The sequence below is a fragment of the Leptidea sinapis genome, chromosome 20 (assembly GCF_905404315.1).
Source record: "Leptidea sinapis chromosome 20, ilLepSina1.1, whole genome shotgun sequence".
Taxonomy (NCBI): domain Eukaryota; kingdom Metazoa; phylum Arthropoda; class Insecta; order Lepidoptera; family Pieridae; genus Leptidea; species Leptidea sinapis.
Window position 1 is genome coordinate 9,954,184 of NC_066284.1, and position 25,992 is coordinate 9,980,175.

Below are 25,992 nucleotides of genomic sequence, written 5' to 3' on the forward strand. Positions count from 1 at the left end.
TCATTAAATTATGCCATCTGGTATTGTAGAAAATGTCCATATCACATCATTTATACAGACGCATAAATGATATATCTATCATATCTACGCAGATAGACTGTGACAGTTACGAAAACGTCAAAAAAAATAAAGTCGACAGTTCTATATTGATCAATGCACGCACACTAACACAAAGTGACATAGAAATCGCGAGACTTTAAGTAATAAAACCTGGCCTGTTTTCATCGGTTGTCTAGCAGCAAGAGAATATTTATATCTAGACGTATAAATTATCTGACCACGAGTAATTTCACAAATGATTTGAGTTTTCTTTAGTGTTACTTCCGCCGAGCTGGCACGAGAGACTTGTGCCCGATTTTGGCGGCCTCGTGTAGAGACGAAACACGTGTCGAATTGTTTAAAGACAAATATTGGCGGAATTAACACTAAAGAAAACTCAAATCATTTGTATAATTATGAATTTCCGCAAAGTAACGCCTACTTCAATAAATTTTCACGAGTAATTTGCTAAGGTTGATAGAAGGTTGACTTCACATTTGTTACGTGTCATTATACTTCGCTATCAAGATAGCAGAAAAAAGAACTTGAAAACAATAAAATACAATTAATAATTTTATTGTTTGGGCTATGTGGTTGTCGAGATAATTAATTATCAATAACATATTATTTTACCCATTCACAATCCGTTCAAACCGGTTCATACAAAAATACTAAACAACAAATATAATATAAACCTAAGTCACCTAAATCATAAACCAATAGCAATAAGGTTGATTTTTGGCGCAAGTTATTGTATTAATGTATGTACGCTGTTCGTGTGTAATGTTTTAACATAAGTATTTATTGATTGAAGAGTGAATTAAAATACATTTGCGTGGCCGCTCAAGTAATAATAATATACAAATTATAATATATATATATATATATATATATATATATATATATGTAGTTATAAAAACAAAATATACAAACACTGTACGAAGATAAACTCTTTCTCAGAAAAAATATTTTATAGGACTAACTTCTAATAGTGTTTTTGTAATACCAATTAAATAATTTTTAATTAGCTTTTTCCAGTGTATTAACAATCATGAAAACTTAAAATCAGTATAACTTTACAGTAAAACTGACGTGTGGATTGTGACGTCGGCCAATCCCAAAGAAATATGGCGGCTCGCAAAGAGTTTTTTACAGATGTTTTAAACTTGTTATTTTAAAAATAAATTTGTAGATTGTCAGATGTACTTATATTATTTATTGTGTAATAATGCTTGCTCTCTATTCCAATCAAAGTTGTTATCAGCGAGCAATACTTTTAGAGCAACCACGCATATATGGGATAATGGCTTGTCCACATACAAAGAACAATGTTGAACAAAGGCAGGCAATAGGTTTAACTTCCCTTTCTGCCGCCTTGGTCGTTCGTTATACCAATACCTCAGTTCCAAAGTGTAACAAGTCTGAAATTCAGTAAGTTTGAGATAAGTACGAGAAATTGTTCCATAAACGATACCCCACCATTACCAAAGAGAAGCAAGTCAATAAGTTAATGCAGTTTAGTAGTTCCTTAAAATTTATCTTCTTAAGTCTAGGATATTTTCGTTTTGTACAGTAACAACTACACTTGTTTTTTTAATTTTGTTTGAGAACTCTTTTCTGGATTGTTACGCTTTAGAACTGTGGCATGGATATGTAGACCCGGCTTAAGAGCAGAATGTTCAAGCTTATGATTGATGATAGTAAATTAAATCTGTGGGGCCATACATAAATTAAGTCGCAAATCACTTTGATCCACCCTTCATGGAATGACGTAAGTAAATTACTTTTGCAATTTAACATCCAGAAACGAATATATGAAATAACATAAAATGAAAGAGCGAGACCTCGGTAAACAATGAAATCCTAACATGATACGGAACATGTCTTAAAGACAACACACAACCAGTGGGAGGCTCCTTTGCACAGGAAGCCGGCTTAGATTATGGGTACCACAACGGCGCCTATTTCTGCAGTGAAGCAGTAATGTGTAAACATTACTGTGTTTCGGTCTGAAGGGCGCCGTAGCTAGTGAAATTACTGGGCAAACGAGACTCAACATCTTATGTCTCAAGGTGACGAGCGTAATTGAAGTGCCGCTCAGATTTTTTGGGTTTTTCAAGAATCCTGAGCGGCACTGCATTGTAATGGGAAGGGGAACAATTACTATCAGCTGAACGTCCTGCTCGTCTCGTCCCTTATTTTCATTAAAAAAAAAACACTTCGTTATTCCGGTGGTCACGTGGGAGGTGTCCACTAGCGTGGGACGTAATACAACGTGGAGTTACAATAGCGACAATGAAAATGAATGCACCGGTAGATCTACTTAATAATATATTAGTAAATGAATAAAAAATACATAATTCACCTATATATATCAATTTTAATAATATTATTTCGGTACGACCTGTAGGTATGTAATGACGTAGTTGTGCGCTAATGTAGGCACTGACACCTATTCTATTCTATTCTTCCTACTGTGGCTTGTGTGGAAGATATACCAAAGATTTGTCAGAATCACGTTAGATTAGACTACCAAGCTTTGAGTATGTGTCTTCTAAGTTTAACGGTAATAATCGGTGTTCAGATTACATAAAGTTTAATTTTCTAATAATATCTGAAACAAATAATATACATGCTTGTAAGACTATTACACCTAATTGTTCCACGCCGGGCCGTGGCCGTTCGGAACTCGTAAATAAGTAGCGCCCATTATTTAGGGTGATTAGTTTTGCTTTTTAAATATGTATATAATTCGTATGTTTCAAATTTCAACTATGTATTTACTTTAATTTTTTTTATACTTTTTGGAGTGAAAACTTCTTTAGCCACGTTGGGCACTTTTTGGTAGGGGAAAACCTTATGGGATCGCGTCAACAACATACTCCTGATATTTAAAATTACATATATATATATATATATATATATATATATATATATATATATATATATATATATATATATATATATATATATAAAAAAAAGATATACACAGCACTAATGTTGCACAATATGTCAGCTGTATAGCTACTGATATACTGCTATGAGCATTTCGATGAGGCGAACTAACGAGATTTCTATCCAAAAAGTGTCTTAACTACATATATATACATATATATATATATATATATATATATGTATGTATATGTATGTATATGTATAGCTACTGATATACTGCTATGAGCATTTCGATGAGGCGAACTAACGAGATTTCTATCCAAAAAGTGTCTTAACTACATATATATATATATATATATATACATATATACATATATATGTATATATGTATATATATGTAGTTAAGACACTTTTTGGATAGAAATCTCGTTAGTTCGCCTCATCGAAATGCTCATAGCAGTATATCAGTAGCTATACAGCTGACATATTGTGCAACATTAGTGCTGTGTATATCTTTTAACTGATATTGAATGGATTTAGTGAAAGTTCTATTTGTCTACACTGCATTGTTGAAATAGTATTATTAAAAACAAATTTTAAAAATAAATTGAAATATATAATTGATTTTTTTAGACATGATGAAATTTTAAATTTTAATACCTAGTAAAAGTTCTAAGTTTACGATCAATCGGCAGTCAAGTTAAGAAGTTGTACCCGGGTGTTCATTTAATTTCGCCACTGTACCGCCACATTGTATTATACAGTGTGTATATGTATGGCCCCGGTAAATATAATATTTGTAAGTTTGTTAATTCTATGTGTGTATACCGCTATACTGCACAGTCTTGTCTTGTTTTTGTAACCGAATATTAATTTTACAGTAACAATAAAATTTAACAAAATTTCTTGATAAGGTTCTAATTAATATTTTATTTTAATAAATAATACTAGTTCAAATGGATATAGTATTGTAGATTTTCATTTATGTAAACTCATAAATACAATATAATATTTATTTTATGAATAAATGTGGATTGGATTTATAGTAAACTATCACACATCTTCAATTTGTTTCATAAATGCCCCAGATTTTTAAATTAATTATTTTGTTGTCGGATATAAATCCATTCATATAGGAAACTGCTAAACCAAAAGGTGAAATTTCCTTTCAAATCATTATAAACTAATATAAATCAGATAATTAGGTGGCATTGAGAGAGACACTGCGTACAATATTTACAAAGTGATATTTCTTTGTGCAAATGCAACAGACTCCATCAATTTTCAGACCAAACAACAATATACTATATATTTTAATCTATATAACAAATTTTGAGCAAACATTTGGCAACACAATGTGTTACTAACTATAAATAAGACAAATAAAAATTTAATAAGAGATTGCACCAAGTGCAAGATGAATGAACGAATAAGATTGTATAAGAGACCTCTGTATAGTACAATACATAGATATTCAATTATTTTTATCTGATGTAATTTACAATTTTGAAAATTGGTTCGTAATAATTCTTATTTTGGAATTAGTCCAGTACATAAGGACAAAGTTCATAGCATTTATGAAACTTTTAAATGTACAGACACATTTCAAGTGGAATTACATACTTTAAGGAATTGGTAAGTTTCTTTGGTACGACATTGAATAAAGCAGACGGGTGGCAGGTTTCGAAAGCATGGTTTGGTTCTCTAGTCTGGATAGCTTTTGTTTAATTATGGCACTAAACTCTTTAGACTTTCATCATAGAGTATTCCCTAGAGTAGATCACAGCAGGTACTTGATGGTTGTTTCTCAGACCTTTGAAATTGTACAATGGTGTGCCATCTCCAACACTGTTTCTTATGCATGTTAATATGTTGGACACCTCCAGCATGTATTGTTATGAATATAATGCATTACTCAAGGAATATCACTACAAGTGCAGGAAGAAACATGTTTCTTCTATCAGTTATTAGTGTCAAGTTTACCAAATAAACACTCAGATGAGTAAAGTCTGCATTTTAACCACGAAAAGCTCATTTGTGGTTTCATTGACTGCCAATTTCCGTGGTCATCTGGAAGGAAAAGCCAAATTGGCTTCGGAAAACCTGGGAGTCAATAAATCAACGCAACAAATACTTCTAGTAGGCCTACATTGTGCTCTACAGATAGCAAGAACGACCACACATGGGGTATCAGTATCAGCATGAACCGTTTGATGGTGTGTCAAGCATCATGTACTCAGTAAACGACAGACTGTGGCTTTAATGTTTTCCCTCTACCAAATTTATCATGAGGAGTATTCCAAAGAGGTGTCTGACGTGATGCCTGCCACTGATTACCACCACCATACACCATGCGACACAACCTAAGATATCATCCATACCATGTGGATGTGTGTGTGCGTTTCTAAGCAGTATTTGGAATGAACTACGTTGCACAGTGTTTCTAAGTTGATATGACCCCAGTCACATATTAATGAACAATGATAGGAAGACCCAGTTTGACTGAAATTTCTATAAAATTACTACAGAAACTCGAAAATTATTTCTATAAACAATGTAAAAAACTTCTGAATTGACGACCTTAAATAATTAGTAGAGCTAACAAAACAAAAATAATAAACATAATGAACAGTAACTATTACAATTAATTTACCAATAGTATTGAATAACAGAACAACAGAGTGGTAAGGAAAACATTTTAGCAGTAATCAAACCAACTCAGATGGAAAACATTATAAAAAGCTTGAAATTAGAAAATATTAACAAGAAAACGCAAAGTGGAGATTAAAATAAAGAAATACCTACTATATATATACGATAATTTATATATAATTGATGATAAGTTTATAAAAAATTAAAACTTCAACATGATAAAATATTGCAGCTCTTAGACTATAGCAACAGAGTTATCATTAACTCATATTTACAATTAATTTAATTTTTGCTGTCAATTGTTAATTGTTATCATTAAAATTCTTGTTCAACTTTCCAGTTCCAGCATAGAAAGGAAATTTAATGTAGAATTAGTCTTATAATCTGGATTTACAAAATTTATATTACTTTTGAAGTACCATAAACAATTATTACATACAAAAGTCACATTGTTACTTTAAAGGCACTTTTAGAGGTATCTAAATATCAAAAAATTTTGGTCATAGTAATAAATAATTAAACAAATTGAATAAAGTATTACAAAATTATATATACATCTGTGATCTACTATTGCCCTCCAAAAGCGCCAATAACCTATGTGCCGTTTGGCTAGCAACTGATGTTTTTACAGTTTAAGCTGTGATTGTGGAAGAACAAAATAAGACACTGAAATACTAATTATATAACATATACACATAAGATAAACAATAAGAACTATGTTGTTAAATATTTATTTATAGGACCTATTTTTAATTCCTTGTAATAAAGTAATTTAATTGTTGTACCAAATAGTCTTACTTCAATTCCACAAAAAACAAATCTATCAATGTAAAGTTGTAAGCCAAACGACATTACTTAAACTTGACAACAATCTGGCACAGTATGTGGCACACAAGAGAGAACAGACCCATTAAAATCGTCCTAGAACCCCGGACGGTCCACTGTGTTCCAGCAGAATGTACAACAAAAACAAATACACAATCGGAACATCAGCACACAATCCGAGGTAGAATTTCTTCAAAAACTTGAAATGTACTCAAAATAAATTATCACTTCAACAGTTTTGACTTACAGATAGTGGTCGACAAGATAACTTAACTTGATATTTGACTCGATATAGCAATATATGTATAATACACAATTGGAACTCCTATTATTATTAATTACCTAATTTTCATTATAAATCACAATCGGTAACAACTCAATATGTCAACAGTCTAAGAGATTATTTCTCACTCAGTCTGTTTGGGACCGGCCCATTATTATCACAAGAGTCAAGTTGCCATTACATTGGCAATACACTTTGGAAAATTCAACTGCATCAAATCTGATCGTGCTGTCTATGATTACACCAACTAATCTATGGATTTGAGATATGAAATTATAAGCATTGTAAGATAACTCACAGTTACTGTGTAGTAAAAAAGACTGAACAGTTGTATATACAGATAAATATACCAATGTCCTTAATAATTATTTGTTTTGGTTTACTTATAAATTATTAAGTTGTTTTTATTATATAATGGGAAAAAAGTTATATAACCAAATTTAATACAAGGTCAGTCATGATTATTGACTCTTATTTTCATGGAATTATCTAAATACTGTTCAAAATATTTTTAGATTTAAAGGTATTAAAAAAGTCTTTCAAAACTTCTACTTAAGACAAATGATGAAGCAAAGCATCAAACTATTTTGCTCATGATTCAGATTAAATTGTGTATCATAGACTAACCTGATCAGACCGGTCCCCTCACGAACACATATTCGAGTCACACTCTATATTTACACTTTCACTTAACATTATAAGGACACTTGGAACAACAGACAATGGAGGCATGTCAGTCGATGACCACATATGGCAATGCTATGAGGTCCCCCAGCATTGCACATTCATGCCACTCTGCAAATTGATCTTCTCTGAGTGGGCGGCCAAGAGAGTCCCTCTCTGTCTCACTTGTACTGATTAAAGAACAGTCCACATTTGAAAGATCACTAGGTAACACTGGAGCAGTTAAAGCCTGTCCGTAACTAAACGGTATTGACTTGATACATGAAACACAACTATCATACAATTTCTGTCCATCCATACTTTTCGTTCGCTCCACTGTCCTATGTTCTGGACAAGTCACAGAAAACTTTTGCTCAGTTTCTTCTTTTACAGGTTCCTCCGCAGTCAGCTGCACTGACTCTTCAGAAACAGGGAGTGGTTTCAGTCTCTCTTCTACATCTGATGTTGTTAGACATGGTTTAATATCTATGTCTGATATATTTACATCAGTTTTTATATCTATATGGGCTTTTATATCTATATCCACATTCATATCTACATCCATCTTATTATCCACATTTATCTTTAAATCTATGTCCTTTGTTTCAGAGTCTTCATTTGTGTTATCTTCAGGTGGTTTTGGTTCATCAATAGGATAGGGTCTAGGAGATGGAGGGGGCGGCTTTGGGGGAGGAGAAGGTGGTGAAGGGGCAAACTCGTTCACAGGCAAGTGTGGACACAGAGGAACTTCGGACATGTTTTTCACACAGTAATCATCCGCATAATCAGAGTATTTATATAGAGGAACAACAGAAGAGAATAGATTAGAATCATCGGGATGTGTTGCAGGCCTGACAGCAAATTTGTGTGGCAATAATGGGGCTTTGGTTCCATTTACATTGTGAATGAATGTATGGTGAAGTGCAAACACATGTTCGGGATGGACTGTGGTCCTCAAGTTAGCTGGGCAGGAATCATCTGGCTCCCCATCAGGATCACAGGTGCATGGGGGCCACTCTCGTTCCTCTTCTAGAGGCACAAGAGGCCAAACTGCTGCAGGCGCAGTTTCTATATCACCATTCCGTAGAGGGGAGTCAACTTTCACAAGGCATTCTGAAAAAAAAAGACAAAAAAATTAACATTTCAATTTTAAATTTTTAGGTGAACATGAATAAACTGATTATTTTTCCCAAGTTTTGGAATAACAATTATCAGTTTTGGAATAACAGAAACAAACAGAGTCAGTAGGTGTCTAAATAAATAGAATTTTATACAATTCAATAAGGACCTTGCTAAAATACTTTTATTCAAAATAGGGTCTTAATATATTATATCATTGAATATAATAATATATAATATTGGTTCATAGGTGCACCTAATTAGTCAAAGTAAGGAATAGACTGTTGTGAGTGTAAACTACTGTGCCAATAAATGGAAGTCCACCACAGCTAAGGACTGAATAGGTACAATTAAAAGTTAATCCTATTAGACGGCAGTTAAAGCAATTTCGTTTAAACGTGATGGCTAAGTAAGCTCCCATACTACTTTTGTGTAGTCAAAATTATTACCCAAACAGTGTTAGTTTTACATTTTGGTCTAACTAGTCAAATATCAATTTGACTGGACAAACCAAGAAGCAACGACCTTCATATTATAAGAGTAATAAATATGAATACAGTGGTACCACTAGATTATTCGATAGTGATAATGATTCAGCATACACAAATAAATGTTATATATTTTCCAATGACTTAAATAATTAATATTTATATTTTTCAGTATATTTATAACAAGGTGTTAACATATACCCACCATCTGGCTCTATGAGCATGACGTCAGGCGAGCCGGGCGATCGTGGCGCCGGACTAACTCGGCTGCCGCGCGACTGGATCTGTTCCAGCAGTTCTGCCGTCGTCTTTACCTATAAATATTCATCTTTATATTTGAACATTTCAATATAGTTGGATAATTATATAATTGTAATGAACCTTAAAAATAATGCCTCCATCTCTCGGCACATAGTACTATGTCACAACAAAATAAAAAAATCTTACAACAATTTTTGGAGTGAAACTTCTTTTGGCATACCGCACACATTTTTTGTAAGTAAAAAGGCTCGAGCGCGTGAACTCGGGACCGCCGAGTGTACCCGAGAGAGACAGATACAGTCGTATTCTACTAATACGATCCATAATAATACCACATAATATTATTTACTATTATATATACAGGGTTTTAAAAATATCCTGACATATAAATATCGATTATCAAGAAATAAACACATACAAAAGTGAAAAAAAAAGAGTAATATCGTACCAAATTATAAAAGTTTGGACACCTCTGCCTGCGGCAATTTTCATTTTTCCCCGCACACACACCCATTTCATTTATGTTACCTGCGAAGGGCGCGGGGGTGGACGGCGGGCGGGGTGACAAACAACGAAAATTTTGTATTAAATACCTAATACATTATTATATCCAATTGCTCAGCGTCTCTCAACCGCAGCGACAACGTTTCACGACATTGTAACACCGTCGTGTCAGTCTTAATTGCATCGAATACTGTACTGTACGACCCGGACTGCCATTTTCTCCTCAATGTCATAAATTTTTCGGAACCCGTATTCTTTGACTTGTCCCTAAAGGTAAAAGTCGAGCGGCGTGAGGTCGGGAGACCGCAGCGGTCAAGCGATACAACCTCGCCCCATCCCTCAATTGCCGTACTCTTCTAGGAGATCCTCTCGAAGATCGCCCGAAAAATGTGGTGGAGCCCCGTCATGTTGCGTGGACGCTTAGGCCGGTTTCAGTGCTCCACCGACCGTCGGTGCGTACATTTCGTCCTCATGATACGTACTAACCAACCGTCAGTTTGTAACATTCAGTGCTCTCCTGACCAACAGACTGACCTGACTGGCACACTCGAAAGGTATGCGTTTACGAATAGTTTAATTGCTGCTTATTATCTTCGTAGACGTTCAAGGAACAGAAAACGTAAATATCATGTTCACCCAATCGTCGCCACATATACACTTAGCTATTTACAAATACATACATAGAAATCCTTTTTCTACTCTCTAGCTCAAAAATGGTGCCTTTGCTGCATAAAAGCAACGAGGAAATCATTTTTGCTCACCTAGTTCAGTGAAAAAAAATCTTCATCTCCTTTTGTTTTTGGCCTTTCTAGTGCTAAACTGCCATGCCGCCATTGCTCTTATCTAATGTCCATTTATTTGGAGGTGACACGAAAGAAGTGTTCTATTTTCATATAACAGTATTATTCTTATATCGAGTATTTTTTCGCTCATGAGGTGAAATTTTTTTGTGTCTTGTCCCTTTGAATCGTTCTCTAGACTCACAACCTTCGCTTTCGATTTCTTTTTCTTACTCACTCGCACAAGAAAAGTGTACGTTACTCACATAACTTTGTATTATCAAATAAATTAGTCAATAACAATTCGACGTATGTAAGCAGAAAGGACTCAAACCACACTTTGGTCAAAATAGACTTAGGTATGCCATCGAACTCCTAAAGGTCGAATTTGTCGTGGAGTGACAACTATTTTTAAAATATACACGACAACTGTTTTTTTTTTGTAAATTTATATAGGATATTATTAGAGCTGAGGCTTGAAATGCAAAAGGCCTTACCTTTTTCCCGCCTGCGGGTGGTAAACGATTGACAAGTGCTGCATACTGATCTCCCGCTTCTCTCCTCCAGCCATTCTTCCTCCGCTCGCTCGAACCATTCCTGTTTGACCATGTATGGTTCCCAGGCCCCAATGAACCAAGGTTAGAGGTACCAAGTACCCCTTGGGGCCCAAGACTTGAGGCCCCCGGTTCTGGTGTTGTCGTCTCCGTGCCTGAACCGGCGCGGCTATGACCTCTGCAAATAGTTACGTTTAATGAGATACGTAGTAGTAGCGCGGGTAAAGAATGAGATATTATGTGTCCCATATTATCATTAGTAAATATGTAAATAGATTGTAAACGTAAAATAATAGTTGTTCGACGACACAAGTCGTATAGCCCAGTGGTTAGTCACCAAGCCACTGCTCAATGGTATGTTTGTAATATTTTTATATGGATGTTTGTTTCCGTGTCATGGATATGAGTATATGTTTAAGTATGTAGATCGTATTAAATATATCATTGTCTTGCACTCATATACAGGCATTAAAAATTTTAGTTTTGAAATATTGAATAATGTCTCGAAATTTAAAATAGTGTAGTAAAATGAAACTATGGCATTTTTTAGCGCGCTTCCTTTAAAATTTGCTACAGTAAAGCCTCTCTAATTTCAGAAGAACAGAAGGGGTACCGGATTAGCCATGTGCCGGATTATCACCATGTCTATAGTATTGTGATAGGCAATATTATAGTGTTCTTCAAGCCGAAATTCCTTTAAACAGGGTTGGTTCTCGAAATTAAGGATCCCCTATAAAACAATAATCTCAACAGTTTGCCAGTTACACTTAAACTAATCTCTCACACTCCAGTATTTTTGGCCTTAGAATTAGAGACCATACTCTCTGTGACTATGAAATGTGGATCATTTGTTCTTTAGTTGCCCTTAAATGAAGTCTTCCTTGTACAATTTTATTCCTCCTGAAATGCCCTAACCCACCCTCCTTTTTATACAAAATAATTTAATAATATTAAGTTATAACTAAAAACAATATTTTATATAAGTAAAATTATCTATGTTTGTCCAGTATAATCTAACAGCATGTATACTTGTATCAGATTTAATAAGAAAATCAAACTGTTCAATTTGGCATCAATCATTAACGTACCTGTTCCTGTACCTGTAAATTCGTTAACACCAACCAAATACGTACTTAAATCTTGGTGGGTATACTTCCACAGCAGCCAGAATAGGAAAAATAGATAGCTAGATGGTATTGTGTTAACCATAAACTTCCAATATACTAGCATATAGACAAACAAAGGGTGCGAGAGAACATTTCTAACGAAGATAGAAAAGGAAAGCGAATTCAAAGGAAATGGTAACTGATTTTGTTTTAACAAGTCACAATCAGTCACACCTGGCATTAGCTCCTTGCTAGTTTGAATAATAAACCACTAACTAACACACACATTGACAGACCAAAATTGTTCATGCATTGTCATGCTGTCGGTTTGTCCATACTTACAATAGTAGTAAATGCTTTTTCATTTCTCATACTCGGAAAGTATTGTTGTTTTGATCTAATTATTGGGTAAAAAATGTTGCTTCCCTCCACAGAGAGGGAAAAACTCATACAAATTACTTCCCACCCAAGGGCCGGAATGAACTATAAAAATGGAAATGCTGTCAGCTGTGTAGACTTTTATGTAAAAGCCAGTGTGAACTTAGCACAAACTTCTTTGAGCGGAATAAGCCGCAACAATTACGCGGTGAGTTCCATATTTAAAATTCAAAAAGTCGACATAAATTGTCCTAATTTGACAATTAATTTTAAATAGGTACTACTAATATTATTACATATTATCTACGAATAGTTTAGATAAACAAATAGTTTTATTTTCCTCTTATTCGAAATGAAAAGTTGAGTGTTTAACACGGGTTAAAAAATCAATTCCTACTCAAAAATTCTGAATACTAAATACCTCGGGAATGGATTCTTTCGACCCTAGATTAACAATCTACTATTAATTAGTATGTTAACCAATCAAAAACATTTTATATCAATCAATTTAATACAATGAATTCGCTTACCTTCGCTTCTTAAGTTTTTTATCCCTCTTTGCCTTCTTGTCATCATTTGTCTCGGGTGACAGTGCTCGTTTCACGCCTAGACAATAATAAAAAAAAAATATTATTTAAATACACACATAATATTATTAATACTTTTCTCTCAACAAATAGTCAGGGATTACCTACGGACCTTTATATGCCATGGTAGAGAAATAATTTTCCTGTTTTTTATTCCATTCACATTTAACTTCCATGCAAGCTCATATTATTATTGGTAAGAAGAGTTGGGCCGACCTATATGTCAAGTTGAACCTTCCCTGACACTTAAATCCATATTCACTCAAATTGTATTGAATGGTATGACACTGGATACACACTGAATCCTCTGGTATTGTAAGTGTGGGTGGTGATGATCACTTACAACCAGTTGACCTTAATACTCATTCAGTTTCTTTTTCAGAAAAGCTTAACAACAACTATCGATTCATGAGAGGTATTAAACTCTGTACTACAAATTTACATAAATGTTTGTGTAAGTCTTGTCTCAGAGGCTAACTTAGCAACGGTCCTGTGTTTGATCAATGTCTTCAAGTAATACATGTTTATATTTCACGATTTTGACATAATATAATAAGGCTTTTAATGAATACATCCATCTTACCAAGCTTAGCCTACGCAAGCCGTACATGGTTATACCACCATAGTTTCTCAACCTTATTTTGCTCACCGCCCACTTTGAGAATATGTTTTTTTTCTAGAGTATTTTCGTGTATTTTTTTTGCCTATTTAGACTATATTTTTTCTAATCTACCCACGCCCCATCTGCGCCATCTCAATGCCCCCTAATTTTCTCTGGGTCTTCTACTGCCCCCCCGAAAGTCACAAACGCCCACAAGGGGGCGTTTCGCCCACGTTGAGAACCTATGGTCTATACCAACAAAATTTGAAATACAATACTTACAACACAGCATGCAATGGACAGTAGAAACCATAAGATAAGAAAAATCAATAAATAAAAAATGAAACTATTTGGTCTACTACATCTTAATGTGCTCTTCAACATGCAGCTGGCATCGAAATGGAAATGGACAGGCCACATTTCACGTTATGCAGTTAATTGGTGGATAATTCGGGCAACAAAGTGGCACAGACCTGTTGGCAAAATATGTCATGGTAGTCGCATAGATTGTGGGAATATGATATTGTGGCTGTTGCTGGAAAAACTGGCTTGATCTAACAGGCGACGGAGAAATGGATTGAAATGGCTTTCACCCAGTTGGGTTTTAGGATTCCATAGGGAAAAAAACCTTATTTTTAGTTATTAGATTTAAGAATTGTATGGTTATCTTGGAAATAAAGTATTATTATTATTAATATTATAGATGTTTATTACCTATATATTTACGAGATTTCCACCTATATATTGACTTATCACAATATCTCTGGAACCATAAGGCTTAGAGACTTCAAATTTGGTAGAAATATTGCTTCCGTCAAGTAGAGGTCAGCTAAGAATGGAATTTACGAAATACTACATGAAAGATTCTTTTATTTTGAACAGAACTATGTCAGTCGGGTCACCAAGTATATTATAGGTACCTTGTATTAAATATATCGTCGTTTGGCATCCAGTATCTGTATACTGTGATAATCTATGTGCTAGTAAGTCAATTATTATAATCACGTGTACTGACTGGGTGTTGTAGGTTTGTCAGGGGTACGGGGCGCGGACGCGGGGGGCGAAGGCTCGTAGTCCACCAGTATGACGTCCTGTGAGTCCGACTCGTAGCCGCCCCAAGCTGAAATTAACATATATTATAAAAAGATATACTTCAATACTCACTTACAGGAAGTTCTTTGAGATAAGTACTTTCGATTTGCTGCTGAAATTTTTTTTTATAACTCTTTGTGATGTACATGTATTATATTTTACTGAAAACCTTATTTCATTGCCATTAGTGACACAATTCGATCTGAACAAACAGTTAGTACCCAAATGAAAAAAAAAAAAAATGAAAGGCTCAAGGTAAATGTAGTGTATACATATCTATTTAATATTACTTATTTATCGCTCATTAATAATTATATAAATGTCTTGACATCTGGTCTGAATATGTGTTAATAATCATTGTCACGACATCGAGAGTGACATTGAGGCTATATATAACGGATGCAGAACACAGCGGCAACTTCATTTCTTAACAGTCGTTCGTCGGTAGTGGACGTCCCCGGGCACAGTTTTACTGCACATTGCAATTAAAGTATTATTTAATAAATGCACATTACAGTACACACAATTAAATAGCTAAAAATCTATTTATTTCATAGGAGATCGAAACTAGCCCAACAAGATGGCTAATACTATCAACAGGTGTGACTTGATTAAACACAACTGCAATTTTATTTTATTCTTAATTAATTAAATATTGCAGATTTATTTTATTTACAAAAAATAAAAATAATATTGTACTACCTGGTCGTGACGGTGGTCTAGGACTCGGCACCGCTGGACTCAGTCCCTGCTGTAAATATAATTTTTACTGTTTTAATTTTCACAACCACAAAGAAAGTGACACACCACACCTTTAAGTATCGTTATTTGCTACTTGTCTATAAATTGTCTTATCAAATTAGTTTGTGCATTCAACAATTATGTATTATTTTTATTTTAAATTGATATGTGTATCATGTGTTGACGCAAAATTGAATTAGTAAGACTATTTTGAATAAAAAAATTGGATTAACCGATTTTATGAAATGTGACCGCAACACAATATAAAAAGGTTCTCAAGAAAAATTGTAGGCATATAAGTGGTTATTTTGGGAGCCACTTAGCTGCTAAATTGCTTCCCTATGCTAGATCAGGGCATAAAAATAATAGGGGAGACCAGGGCCCAAGTGGGCCCATATGAAGCGAGTTAGGACTTTTAGATGTGGAAGAGTCAAGGTACCGTCGTATGACGACAGCACTGGCCAGACTCGACCGGATTAAGTATCAAGCTCGCACAGAAAACCGGCGCGAAAGTGGTCTTGTGGTGGATTTTGAGGATCACGCCCGCATTAACGCGCGTGTCTACAGGTCCCATAGTGGTAAACCAGAAATGGATCTTCTCATGGTGACTACATCGGGCACAATGCCGAATTGCTTGTCCCAGACCCATGGAAGTCAGCCCTTGTGCATCCTATCCAAAAAAAAGGAGACAACTCGGACCAGGTTAGGTATTGCTATTAGGCCTCCCCACAGAAAATTCGAGTTTATGCGTTTACCAAAAAAACAAAACAACCCATTCGTCGTATTACCGCTCTTCGACAATCTTTATAGCCTCGCCTAGTATCGGAATACTGGGTCTCGAAATTTCGAGCGATGCATACCAGCGGTTATCTGGAAGGCAAACCAAATTGGCTTCGAAGAATTTGGCCTAAATAGCGGCAATACTTAAGACGGCCCACGTTCTAGCGCTTTACAAAGCGCTGGTCCGGCCACATAATATGGAGTATTACTGTCATCTCTGGTCTGGCGCACCCCTCTTCAGCTCTAACCACTGGACCTATATATAAGTATAGTATGAATATTAAGTATAGTAGCCTTGCCAAATATTAAAAAAAAACCATTAGCGAGTTTATTATTAAGGCTTTACTTAATATAAAAGCCGGCAACATGAAATAGTTGCTGTGTAATATTGCCTTATAGTCTTACTTCTGCTATCGGTCTGCGACACACATTCTGGTTTGGGGATTGTTCTTCATCTTTGTATAGTACTTATTCAAAATTATTTACCCTCATGAGCGCAGGCGATGTGAGCGGTGTTCCAGTTACCCGACGCATCTGCCGCTCTGCTGACGAACGGTTTAAACCTATGAAACAAAATACTTTATTAGATAAACTTCATACTACTCTGTAACTTCACAATGCCGGGTCAATGGAGGCTATTGTAAAGGTCACAATGTGCATCAGCAGTTTCGTTCCCTGTCCGTGTCTCTCCGTGCGTAGCCAAACTCGTAAAAAAGACCGAGCGACGCTGTATCAATACGAATACATTAATTTACCTATACAGGTAACATTAAAACATTGATTTAAATTAATACCTTATTTCGTGGCAGTAATGTTTAAACTCTATTATATACGCTTACAATTTTTAACGAAAACTCTGCCAAATAGACGCGTAGGCAGAGTTTTGCTTTAGACAATTTTTGAGCGAGATTGTGACTAGTTGTTTATTGTACATGAATGGTTGCTGGCTATTGAAGTAAGAGTTTGGTCAAAACTTATAGGTTCTTGAGTAGTATCAGTTCGCGAATATCGCAGCCGGCAAATACATTCCATGGTTTTGTGCGAGGGTAGAAATATTGTGACTGGATCTCCAGGGCCTTTATTCGGTGTGTTGGTAAAAGTTTCCACAGGGACGATTCCGATTGGGAAATGATGAATGTTGTAGTAAATTTATGAAAAGGCAAAGTACAAACCGTGCCCAGGCGATGTGACAGTGGGGATAACGAGGTCCCGCCATCTCTTTACCAGCACCTTGGCTCGTCGCGCTAACGTTGGGTCGCTTGTCTTCCGCCGCAGCTCGTTCACGTGTTTGCCAAGTCGGGTGGTCTGCAAAAAGGTATACCCACATTTTATGCCACATCTTATATAAGTAGTTTTATTACAATTTTTTAACGGAAAAGGAGGACACGGAGGAACGGGGATAGGTACAGGTCACCTGGTGTTAAGTGATCACCGCCGCCCACCTTATCTTGTAACACCAGAGGAATCAGAAGAGCGTTGCCGGCCTTAAACGCAACTTTTTTTTAAGGTACCCGTGTCGTATCGTCCTGGAAATTCCGACAATAATAATAAATAATACTTACGACAGTAACGAGTTGTGTGTGTGTGTGTGTGTGTGTAGTAATCTCGTATTGACTGATTTTATGATGTCTGAAATACAGCTAGTCCAACGATAACCATAAAGCCATGATTGACATTAAGTTGCACAACATACCTACTATACGGGTCACTAAGTATACTCACTATACATATTCCTATTGTGTTTCGGTCAACATGGAGCACTGGATTCATTGAGACAACACGACAGAAATGCAACCTTCAAGGCGAAATGTAGGAGAGCATGGGCGACAGTGATCACTTTACAGCAGCTATACTGTACTATTACTCCAAGGACAAATTTACTGGCCAATAAGAAACTACCCTATGATAACATTTTTTTTTATTTATTATTTTATTAAACGATATTTCATCAAAATCTGTTAATATTAAAGTGCTTTCATAAATATGCTTATAAATATGTTAGCAACATTGACTGGATAAGATCCACAAATTATTAATAAATACTTGTTTATGTAAATGTTTATTCCAAGCATACCTCCAGCAGCTCTTTTGTGATATTGAATTTCTCCAATATGGATATGATTTCATTAACTGCCTGCATGTCGACGACCTGAAATATAAGAGACACATACTTATTATGTATTCAGATAACCTCCATTAAAAATCTTAATTATTATATTCTATTTAAAGAAATAGACAAAAACTGTTTAATATCTTTTTAAAAATACTGCCCATTGTTAGTATGAATGTCAGTAATAATATGTGACATTGTTAGACTTTATTGCAAAACAATAGGATACAAAAATTTAAATTTTAATTAAACAACAAACACAATAAATAAAAAAGTTAATTAATTGCTTCCATTCTTACTAACAATGATATACTGAGATTATATCTATATAAATTTAAATGTCAGAGGGCATTATACAATATGTGACTACATATTATGAAAACCTTCAATCTTAAAATATACAGTTGATGTCCAAAGCTAAAATTTCAAAGCCTCATGGTGATGAGTATCCGAATCAACCCTATGTATGTTCTACGATTTTGCGTAGTTTAGGAGATAATATTTTTTTTCCCCTTTTATCCGCTTTTTTCACCTAATTGTTGTTTAGGACTTTTTTCTAATTTTTTTGAACACTTGTATTTAATTTTATTGTTGATAATTATTAACTACAGTTTCAATAACCACATAAGAAACTATGAATAGTTTAGACAATGCGGAACTAGTTTAGAATTGGGTCGTAAGTTCAAGATAACTGCTCCAGCTAAATTCATGAAAATGTTAAAGGTATCAAAAAATAAATAAAATGGGGAGCCTATCGCTTCTTACTATTTTTAAAAACTTCCCAGAACATTGGCCAATACAATTCAAATTTTAGCTTTGGACATCAACTTCTCGGCCACCCAGTATGCATCATTGTCAGATAATGAAATATGAACAGACCCACTTATAGAAGATATTCTATGTATAAGATTTGCTTGTTGTAGCCACATTTGGTGGATACCAATTTATGTAATACATTTTATTATTTCGTTGGTGATTTGACATTAATTTTGTTATCTCTTTTTATGTAAAATAGAGATTGTTTTTATAGATCTGGGCATTGATATTAGCATAAGATTTTACTGTTGTTGTTTTTTTTACTGTTTTTGTTGTTGCAGAGTATGGATCCCCTCTACAAGAATTGTAAGTTAAAGGTTCAACTGTCACTTCCATATTTACATGGGAATCTATCGCCAAACTCAAAACTCTTTAATTTATTAAGCCTCATGGCCTGAACAATTCTATTATACCTTCAAACTTCAAAAGCTGCCTTCAATCAATCCGCTCAAATCCATTTCATTCAAAAAATAGGATTCCAATTATACATAAGAGAAAATTTGAAGGAGTGCTATAATCTCAACATGAACATAGCCCATGGATACCAGGCCATACAGGCATCCTTGGTACAGAATATGCAGATGCTTGTGCCAGGACAGGTACTCATACAGGTTCCCAACAACATTCACAAATCTTCTCTCACAATTTGTTTGAAAAAAAGATATTTGTGAGTTGGTCCAAAATAATATATCAGATAGCAGAAACATCAAAAGACAAATTTTATATATTAAACAAAATAATATTAAGTTAGTACACAATGTTTAATTTAAGTAATATTATCTGTGTTTGGCAATTATAATGTAACAGCATGCATACTTGTTTCAGGTATAATAAGCAAATAAAACTTTGCTCAATCTTGGCACCAATCACATTGGTAAATTCGTTAACACCTATCAAATACACCCTGACCCTGGAAGTGAAACCATCATCAAGGCAAAATTTATCCTCTGGTTTTGTAGCAGAGCATGGGCAGATGTGATCGCTTTACAACATCACATTTATATTGGAACTGTACATAATAAAAAGATAAACATAGAGCTATGTTGGGACACAATATTAAGAATGTCTAACAACAGCCTGAGAACAGAGTGATGTGGAGGTTGTTGATTAAACTGTGAATGCCTTTTAAAATAAACACAACCTTCATTATTGAATTATACTAAGGAAGAATTAAGATATTACAAGGAGCTGCATTAAGCATGTTATTGCCAAGAAGTTAAAACCTATTTAAACCTTATTATTGATTTCTGAGAAAATATGCATGATACAAAACTGATATACTGAGTTATGTAAAAGCTCATTTGGTAACTTTATAGATAATACTTGCTATATGAGAGATAAACCTAAGAAATATATGACAATTATTTATTTATTACATAGAGTATTTGACAATAATTACAGAATTTAAAATATTCAAATCATTATCAAAGTGTATCACTTTTTAGGTTCTTAACTTCTTATAGTAACTCTGTATATCCATATGAATAATATTCTTGATTTTCATCATACTTTGTATACTTGGATACTTTTCAAAAGTATCCAATTTTAATCACAAAACCAAAGCAGCTCCCTAAAACTGAACATCAGCAACTAATTGCCAATGTCATTTATCTCATATTTAAGCAAGTTAGCATCATCATTGCCCTGAAACTCAATAATGCTTGCTCATTACTGCTTGACAGCAGAAAAAGGCTCACACTGGCCTGGTACCCATCAAGCCGGCATACTATGTAAAGATTTCCACTTTCTAAAAGCCATGTCCACACTGAGCCCTTTCATCTTCATCTCTCTTTTCAACTTTTGTTTGGCACATTCAATAATTTAAAGTGTGAACAAACACAAAGTGATCTCTTCTTGTTTTTGAACACTTTGTGGCACAGAAATCCACATGAGGGAAATGAGTATCAGAGTACACACTTCTTACAACTTAATAACCATCATCACACATAGTGGTGGCATGTCTCTCTCATATGACGGATGCAATCTGATACACAACTGAAATGTGAACTTGACAAACAAAAAAAGCACAGTGTGGAAATAGGACTTTAAAAATTTCCTGCACTGAGCTGTGCCATGCTCATCTTCACATGAGAACATTCATTAATTTTGTATTTGTATCATAACCTACATATTGAGATTTGGTAAGAAACTTCATAATATAACTTATACTTATTGTCTGTTAAATAGAAATATATTATATAATGAACTGTAAAAAGATAAAGGATTTGTTGTGAAAGTAAAATATATATCTGTCTGTACCCGTAGTCAATTTGTGTGAAAAGTTCAAGTAACAAAATTTTATGAGAAAATTGAAATTGATTATAAAGAGCCTTGAGCCTGTAGCTCATTTTATAGCTACAACCAGTTTTATAGGCAACAATCGATTTACGCTCGTATCAATGAAAAAAATAAAATTGTCAACATCCTGTACACTACAATAGTGCTTGTGGACTTTTTTTCTGAGTTAAGTAATCAAGGGTTGAATAGTAATGGCAGATTTTTTTATCAGGTAATGATAAAACAAGCACACAGGCATCCTGATGCTAAATGTACAATTTCACCCATGTTCTCTTGCAAAACCAGAAGGATCATAGAAGTGTTGCCAGACTTTTAGGTAGGTGTACACATAAAGGTAGTGTCATATAAACCTGGAATCTTATATCACACTGAAAGGAAGTTCATTCAGTTTGATTTGGAACAAAGATAGAGGAATGCAGCACATACATTTTATCAGAATAGAGACAGTGAATAAACAACATATTTTTTTGTGCTCTTTGAGTCACTGCTTACTTATTGCTTGTGTCAGTCATTATCTATTAAACAGCTTGCCCGAGGACATCCGACTAGAAACCAGTATAAGAAAATTTAAAACTAAAGTTAAGAAATATTTATTGTCAACACTGCCTTAAAATTAAAATTAGATTTTATTTGTTAATTACATTTGTATAAAATCAATGTTCTAATAAGCATTAATGTATTACAAGAGACTTGATCCTGCGGACAAACTGTCCAAACAGTTTTGCGCAACTATGTTAGCTTTTAAGATTCTTTCTGTCAATGATTAATAGTATAAATAAATAATAATAATAATTTACTGATTGTATCCATCAATGGGTTGAGGGTTATCATCCGTATATACTGTTGAAAGGTTTATTTAACACTTTCACATTTAGCCCATAAACCATTATGTATATTTAGGTATATGTTGTGACAAATGCATTTTAATAGCACATAATATGTATTGGATATAAAACTCGTAAAAGCCAAAATGCTACTATTTTTTCCAATATGATTCAATCATTATTATTTTGTATGTTAATTAAATTAATACAACTGCTTCAGAAAACTTAAGAGAGAAGAAACTCTCCTAGTATTATTTTTTGCTCTTGCAGCTATATATATGCTGGTATATTGAAATTAAAAAGTACCAAATGCAAGTTTAGGTATTTTAACACATATTAGTTGAGGTTATTAGGTTATGACCTAATAATCTCAATGATCAAATAACCTAAACAATCCCTTTGATATCTCCAACAGCTTTTAATTTGTAATTTAAGGAGTTTTAGTGATACTTCAATGTTATTCTTAATGGCTTGATAATGGGGGACTGAACTCAGAAGCTCCTAAAATCCTGGTAATATGCCATTACATACTATTTACTTGTGGACCTGACAGACACTGTTCTGTCAATAGAAAAAAAATGATGTAAGTATACCAGAATAATGTAATCTAAAGCCATCGGAAATGTGTAATCAAAGTAAATGAGTGAAAAATGAAACAAAAAAGTGTTTCTGGATGTATTTATAATATGTAGTAATAAAATGATAAGGATGAATATTGTGTTTGTGTAAATAGCTTTCATCACTTTATAATTGGCAATTTTTAAAGTAATTATATGATATATGAGGATAGACATATGCCATTGCAGACTTTTCTGTAGACCTATATAAGATACACAATTCTACCATACATTATTTTATTATATCTCAAATGGTTTAAGACAGTATTTTCCTTTAAAAGCTCCCCGATGGCTTAATTCTTTCCAACAACTCCAACAAATATTGTTAATGTATTCAAAACCATAACGAATTATATAAAAATACCTTCCTCAACAATTACACAGCTATCCTTTGTTGAAATGAGCATGAAAATCGGAGCAGTATTTTTTGAGTTTATCATAATCAGACCGACAGACAGATGCGGCAAGGGACTTTGTTTTTTAATATATAGTGATATATTTAGTGGTAAAATACAAAATATGAGTTCTGCCAACTCACACTGGCCATACAATACAAGGGAATCCAGGGTGTTTCCACACAAAATAGGCTCACAGGCATTCTATACTATATCTTTTATAACTTCCTAGGGCTACCAGTGAATGTGTAGTAAAATAGTAAAAACTATAAGGCAAAAATTTTAGCTTGAGAATATAATATTAGGTGATACAGCTTTAAGTTAATGACATCATGTATGCTACAACTTGTGTCGGTAATTGATTTTAAGGGATAATATAATTTGGCACATTTAGGACTGTATAAAATATTTTAGAGAAAAAGTTATCGCCTCTATATGTTCCAGTACTATTGTTGGATCCTAGTCGGATACACATTTCTAAGTAATAAAAGTTATGTAATAACAGTATCTGAAATAATAGAGGTTTCTAGAAGCAATCTTACACAGAGTAACTAAATTTAAATGTTTATCCGGTCTTTAGTGACAGAGGATTAACAAAGTTAAATTAAATTATAAATTGATATTTTAAAATCAATATTGAGGCAAAGGATCAAAGGTTCCATTTTGTATATTTTTGTTTTTAATGATTTGGTGAAAAACTATAATTAGCTCCAATCATCTCTGTATAATATACCACATGGTTCATTTATCAGGTTTGGCTAGGAGTCCATACATACTTGAATAACCATCTAGAATCTTTAACCCTAGTGCACATGGCTCTGACCCCTGCTTATTTCCTGTTGAATAATTAATCCAGGTTCATTAACCATGTAAATTGTCTGACAACTTTCTGCACATTGCTATACAAAAAGAAGGTTAGAAGTACCATTGGTACAATGAAGTAATTATTAATAAGTATTCTTTTAAGATATTGAAACTAAGAATAAACTAATTTATATAACAGACTATAATAAAAGTGAAAAGACATACCACATGCTAAGATTCGTTACGGCCACCATCATGGTGCCTGATGACGAGGGGATGTGAAAACCAAACTGACCTTCGTTTGTGTTAAAATACTATCATAACTATTCATGTCAAACTGGTATCTACTTGAAATATTAGCACATGATAGAATGATCGTTTAGCGTCCGAGTACTCAGCTCACGCGTTTCATCAACAATTAGATAATTATTTATTTCTTCAAAAAAAGGCCTTTAGCACGAACCCGATAAAGCAAAATAAAAAGAAAGATCAGGCGTGGCACAATTCCATACTTTCACATTGCAAAACATTTGGCACTAGGGACGGAGGGACGAGAGGAGCGCTGGCGACGTCAGTGGCCCCGTACATCACTTGTAACGCTCACGTATTCAGCTATCCAGACACACACAATATAGACGAAATCCTCCTTGAACTTGTTTAAACTATTCAATAATATCGTTAAGGCATTACGACCTCACGGTCTTGCCTTTTATACTCCAAAACAACCTCTGAGTAAGCTAAATTGCAACTCGAGTCGGGTGTCACAGGTCTGAGCAGACCGTTTCCGTATCTCCGACTAGCTTATCGGATATAAAATCTTCAAATTTCGGAAACTTACATTGTAATTGCTATCCAACGCATTCAGAAGCCGATTACTTAGCTCATGAGCGTTATTACTCATTTATAAACCAAAATATTCAACTAAATACGACGAACGTGTCTCGGCTGCGTCGTAATGGCGGACCGACGACTACGTATGCCCGTGCCAGGGCATTTTAGCCGAATAATTCAGCTGATATCTACTAGAGGCGACGCACACTCGTGTTTTTCCGTTTCTTTTGACATTAAAATCAAAAAGTTTCTGTCTGACGCTCAAGAGATGGCAGGAAGCACACTGAACTAATCACAGATTTTACTTAGTTCTACACTATTCTAATTTTATATTTATTTTTAATAAGTTTCGTCATTACAAATATTATTAAATTAATGTGAAATATACTGAACTAAATGCTATAACTTGTCATCTACTATAAATTATGGCAACATAAAATTAAAATGTTCTAAAAAAATGGCAATATTCGTCAATTTATGTGATGATTGCTCAATAGATGGCACGATACGGCAATACTACAGTTTTTGACACTCTTTCGAACTCTTTTTATCTTATTTACGGCCCTGGACTCGAGTTTTCTAAAGCTTACGAGATCTCTGTGCACCTCGGCTTGATTTGATGCCCAATTGGACCTATAAATAAAATTATATCAAGTCTTTGCGTAGGTAAATACCGTTGTAGAAAGTTATGAAAATACTTTTGTATATTTATGTAAATCGAAGTATTATGAACAAGAATCAATATATATATATATTGCGGATTGAAATTTAAACTTTGCACACTTATCAAAACATCGATGACAATAGAATACTTTAAATGCGTTTGTATGTGTAGTACCTGCAACTAACAATATAAATACAATATATCGAAACATATCCTCAAACTTTATACTTTCGTAAAAATAGATCGCAGAAATAGAAATAGTGCATTTTGAGCCTTTATAGTACTA

At 34.1% G+C, this 25,992-nt stretch overlaps 1 protein-coding gene across 3 annotated transcripts; it reads right to left on the minus strand.

Annotated features, from left to right (window-relative positions):
* Positions 1 to 4,046: 4,046 nt before the first annotated feature.
* LOC126970142 (uncharacterized) lies at positions 4,047 to 25,200 on the minus strand. Of its 3 annotated transcripts, XR_007730543.1 has the most exons (11): positions 25,050 to 25,200; positions 18,422 to 18,496; positions 17,520 to 17,652; positions 16,834 to 16,910; positions 15,529 to 15,577; positions 14,750 to 14,854; positions 13,077 to 13,152; positions 11,006 to 11,240; positions 9,170 to 9,278; positions 7,322 to 8,470; positions 4,047 to 6,946 (listed from the first exon to the last, which is right to left on the minus strand). XR_007730543.1 is itself a non-coding variant. In XM_050815888.1 (10 exons), the coding sequence occupies exons 1-10, from the start codon at positions 25,110 to 25,112 to the stop codon at positions 7,428 to 7,430; spliced, it is 1,965 nt and encodes a 654-aa protein (XP_050671845.1). In that variant the 5' UTR covers positions 25,113 to 25,200; the 3' UTR covers positions 4,047 to 7,427. The 3 variants fall into 3 exon arrangements, 2 of the variants coding, with proteins under 2 accessions (XP_050671845.1, XP_050671846.1); XM_050815888.1 differs by having other exon boundaries at positions 4,047 to 8,470; XM_050815889.1 differs by having other exon boundaries at positions 4,047 to 8,470; positions 24,437 to 25,189.
* Positions 25,201 to 25,992: the final 792 nt, after the last annotated feature.

What these genes read in the sequence shown, in the direction of transcription:
- LOC126970142 (XM_050815888.1), bottom strand. Translation starts at nt 25,112, where the DNA reads ATGAGTAATAACGCTCATGAGCTAAGTAATCGGCTTCTGAATGCGTTG. An exon ending in TCACAAAAGAGCTGCTGGAG is followed by an intron (nt 17,653 to 18,421) that starts GTATGCTTGGAA and finishes ACCTTTTTGCAG; the next exon opens with ACCACCCGACTTGGCAAACA. An exon ending in CATGCTCATAGAGCCAGATG is followed by an intron (nt 8,471 to 9,169) that starts GTGGGTATATGT and finishes TTTTTTTTTCAG; the next exon opens with AATGCCTTGTGAAAGTTGAC.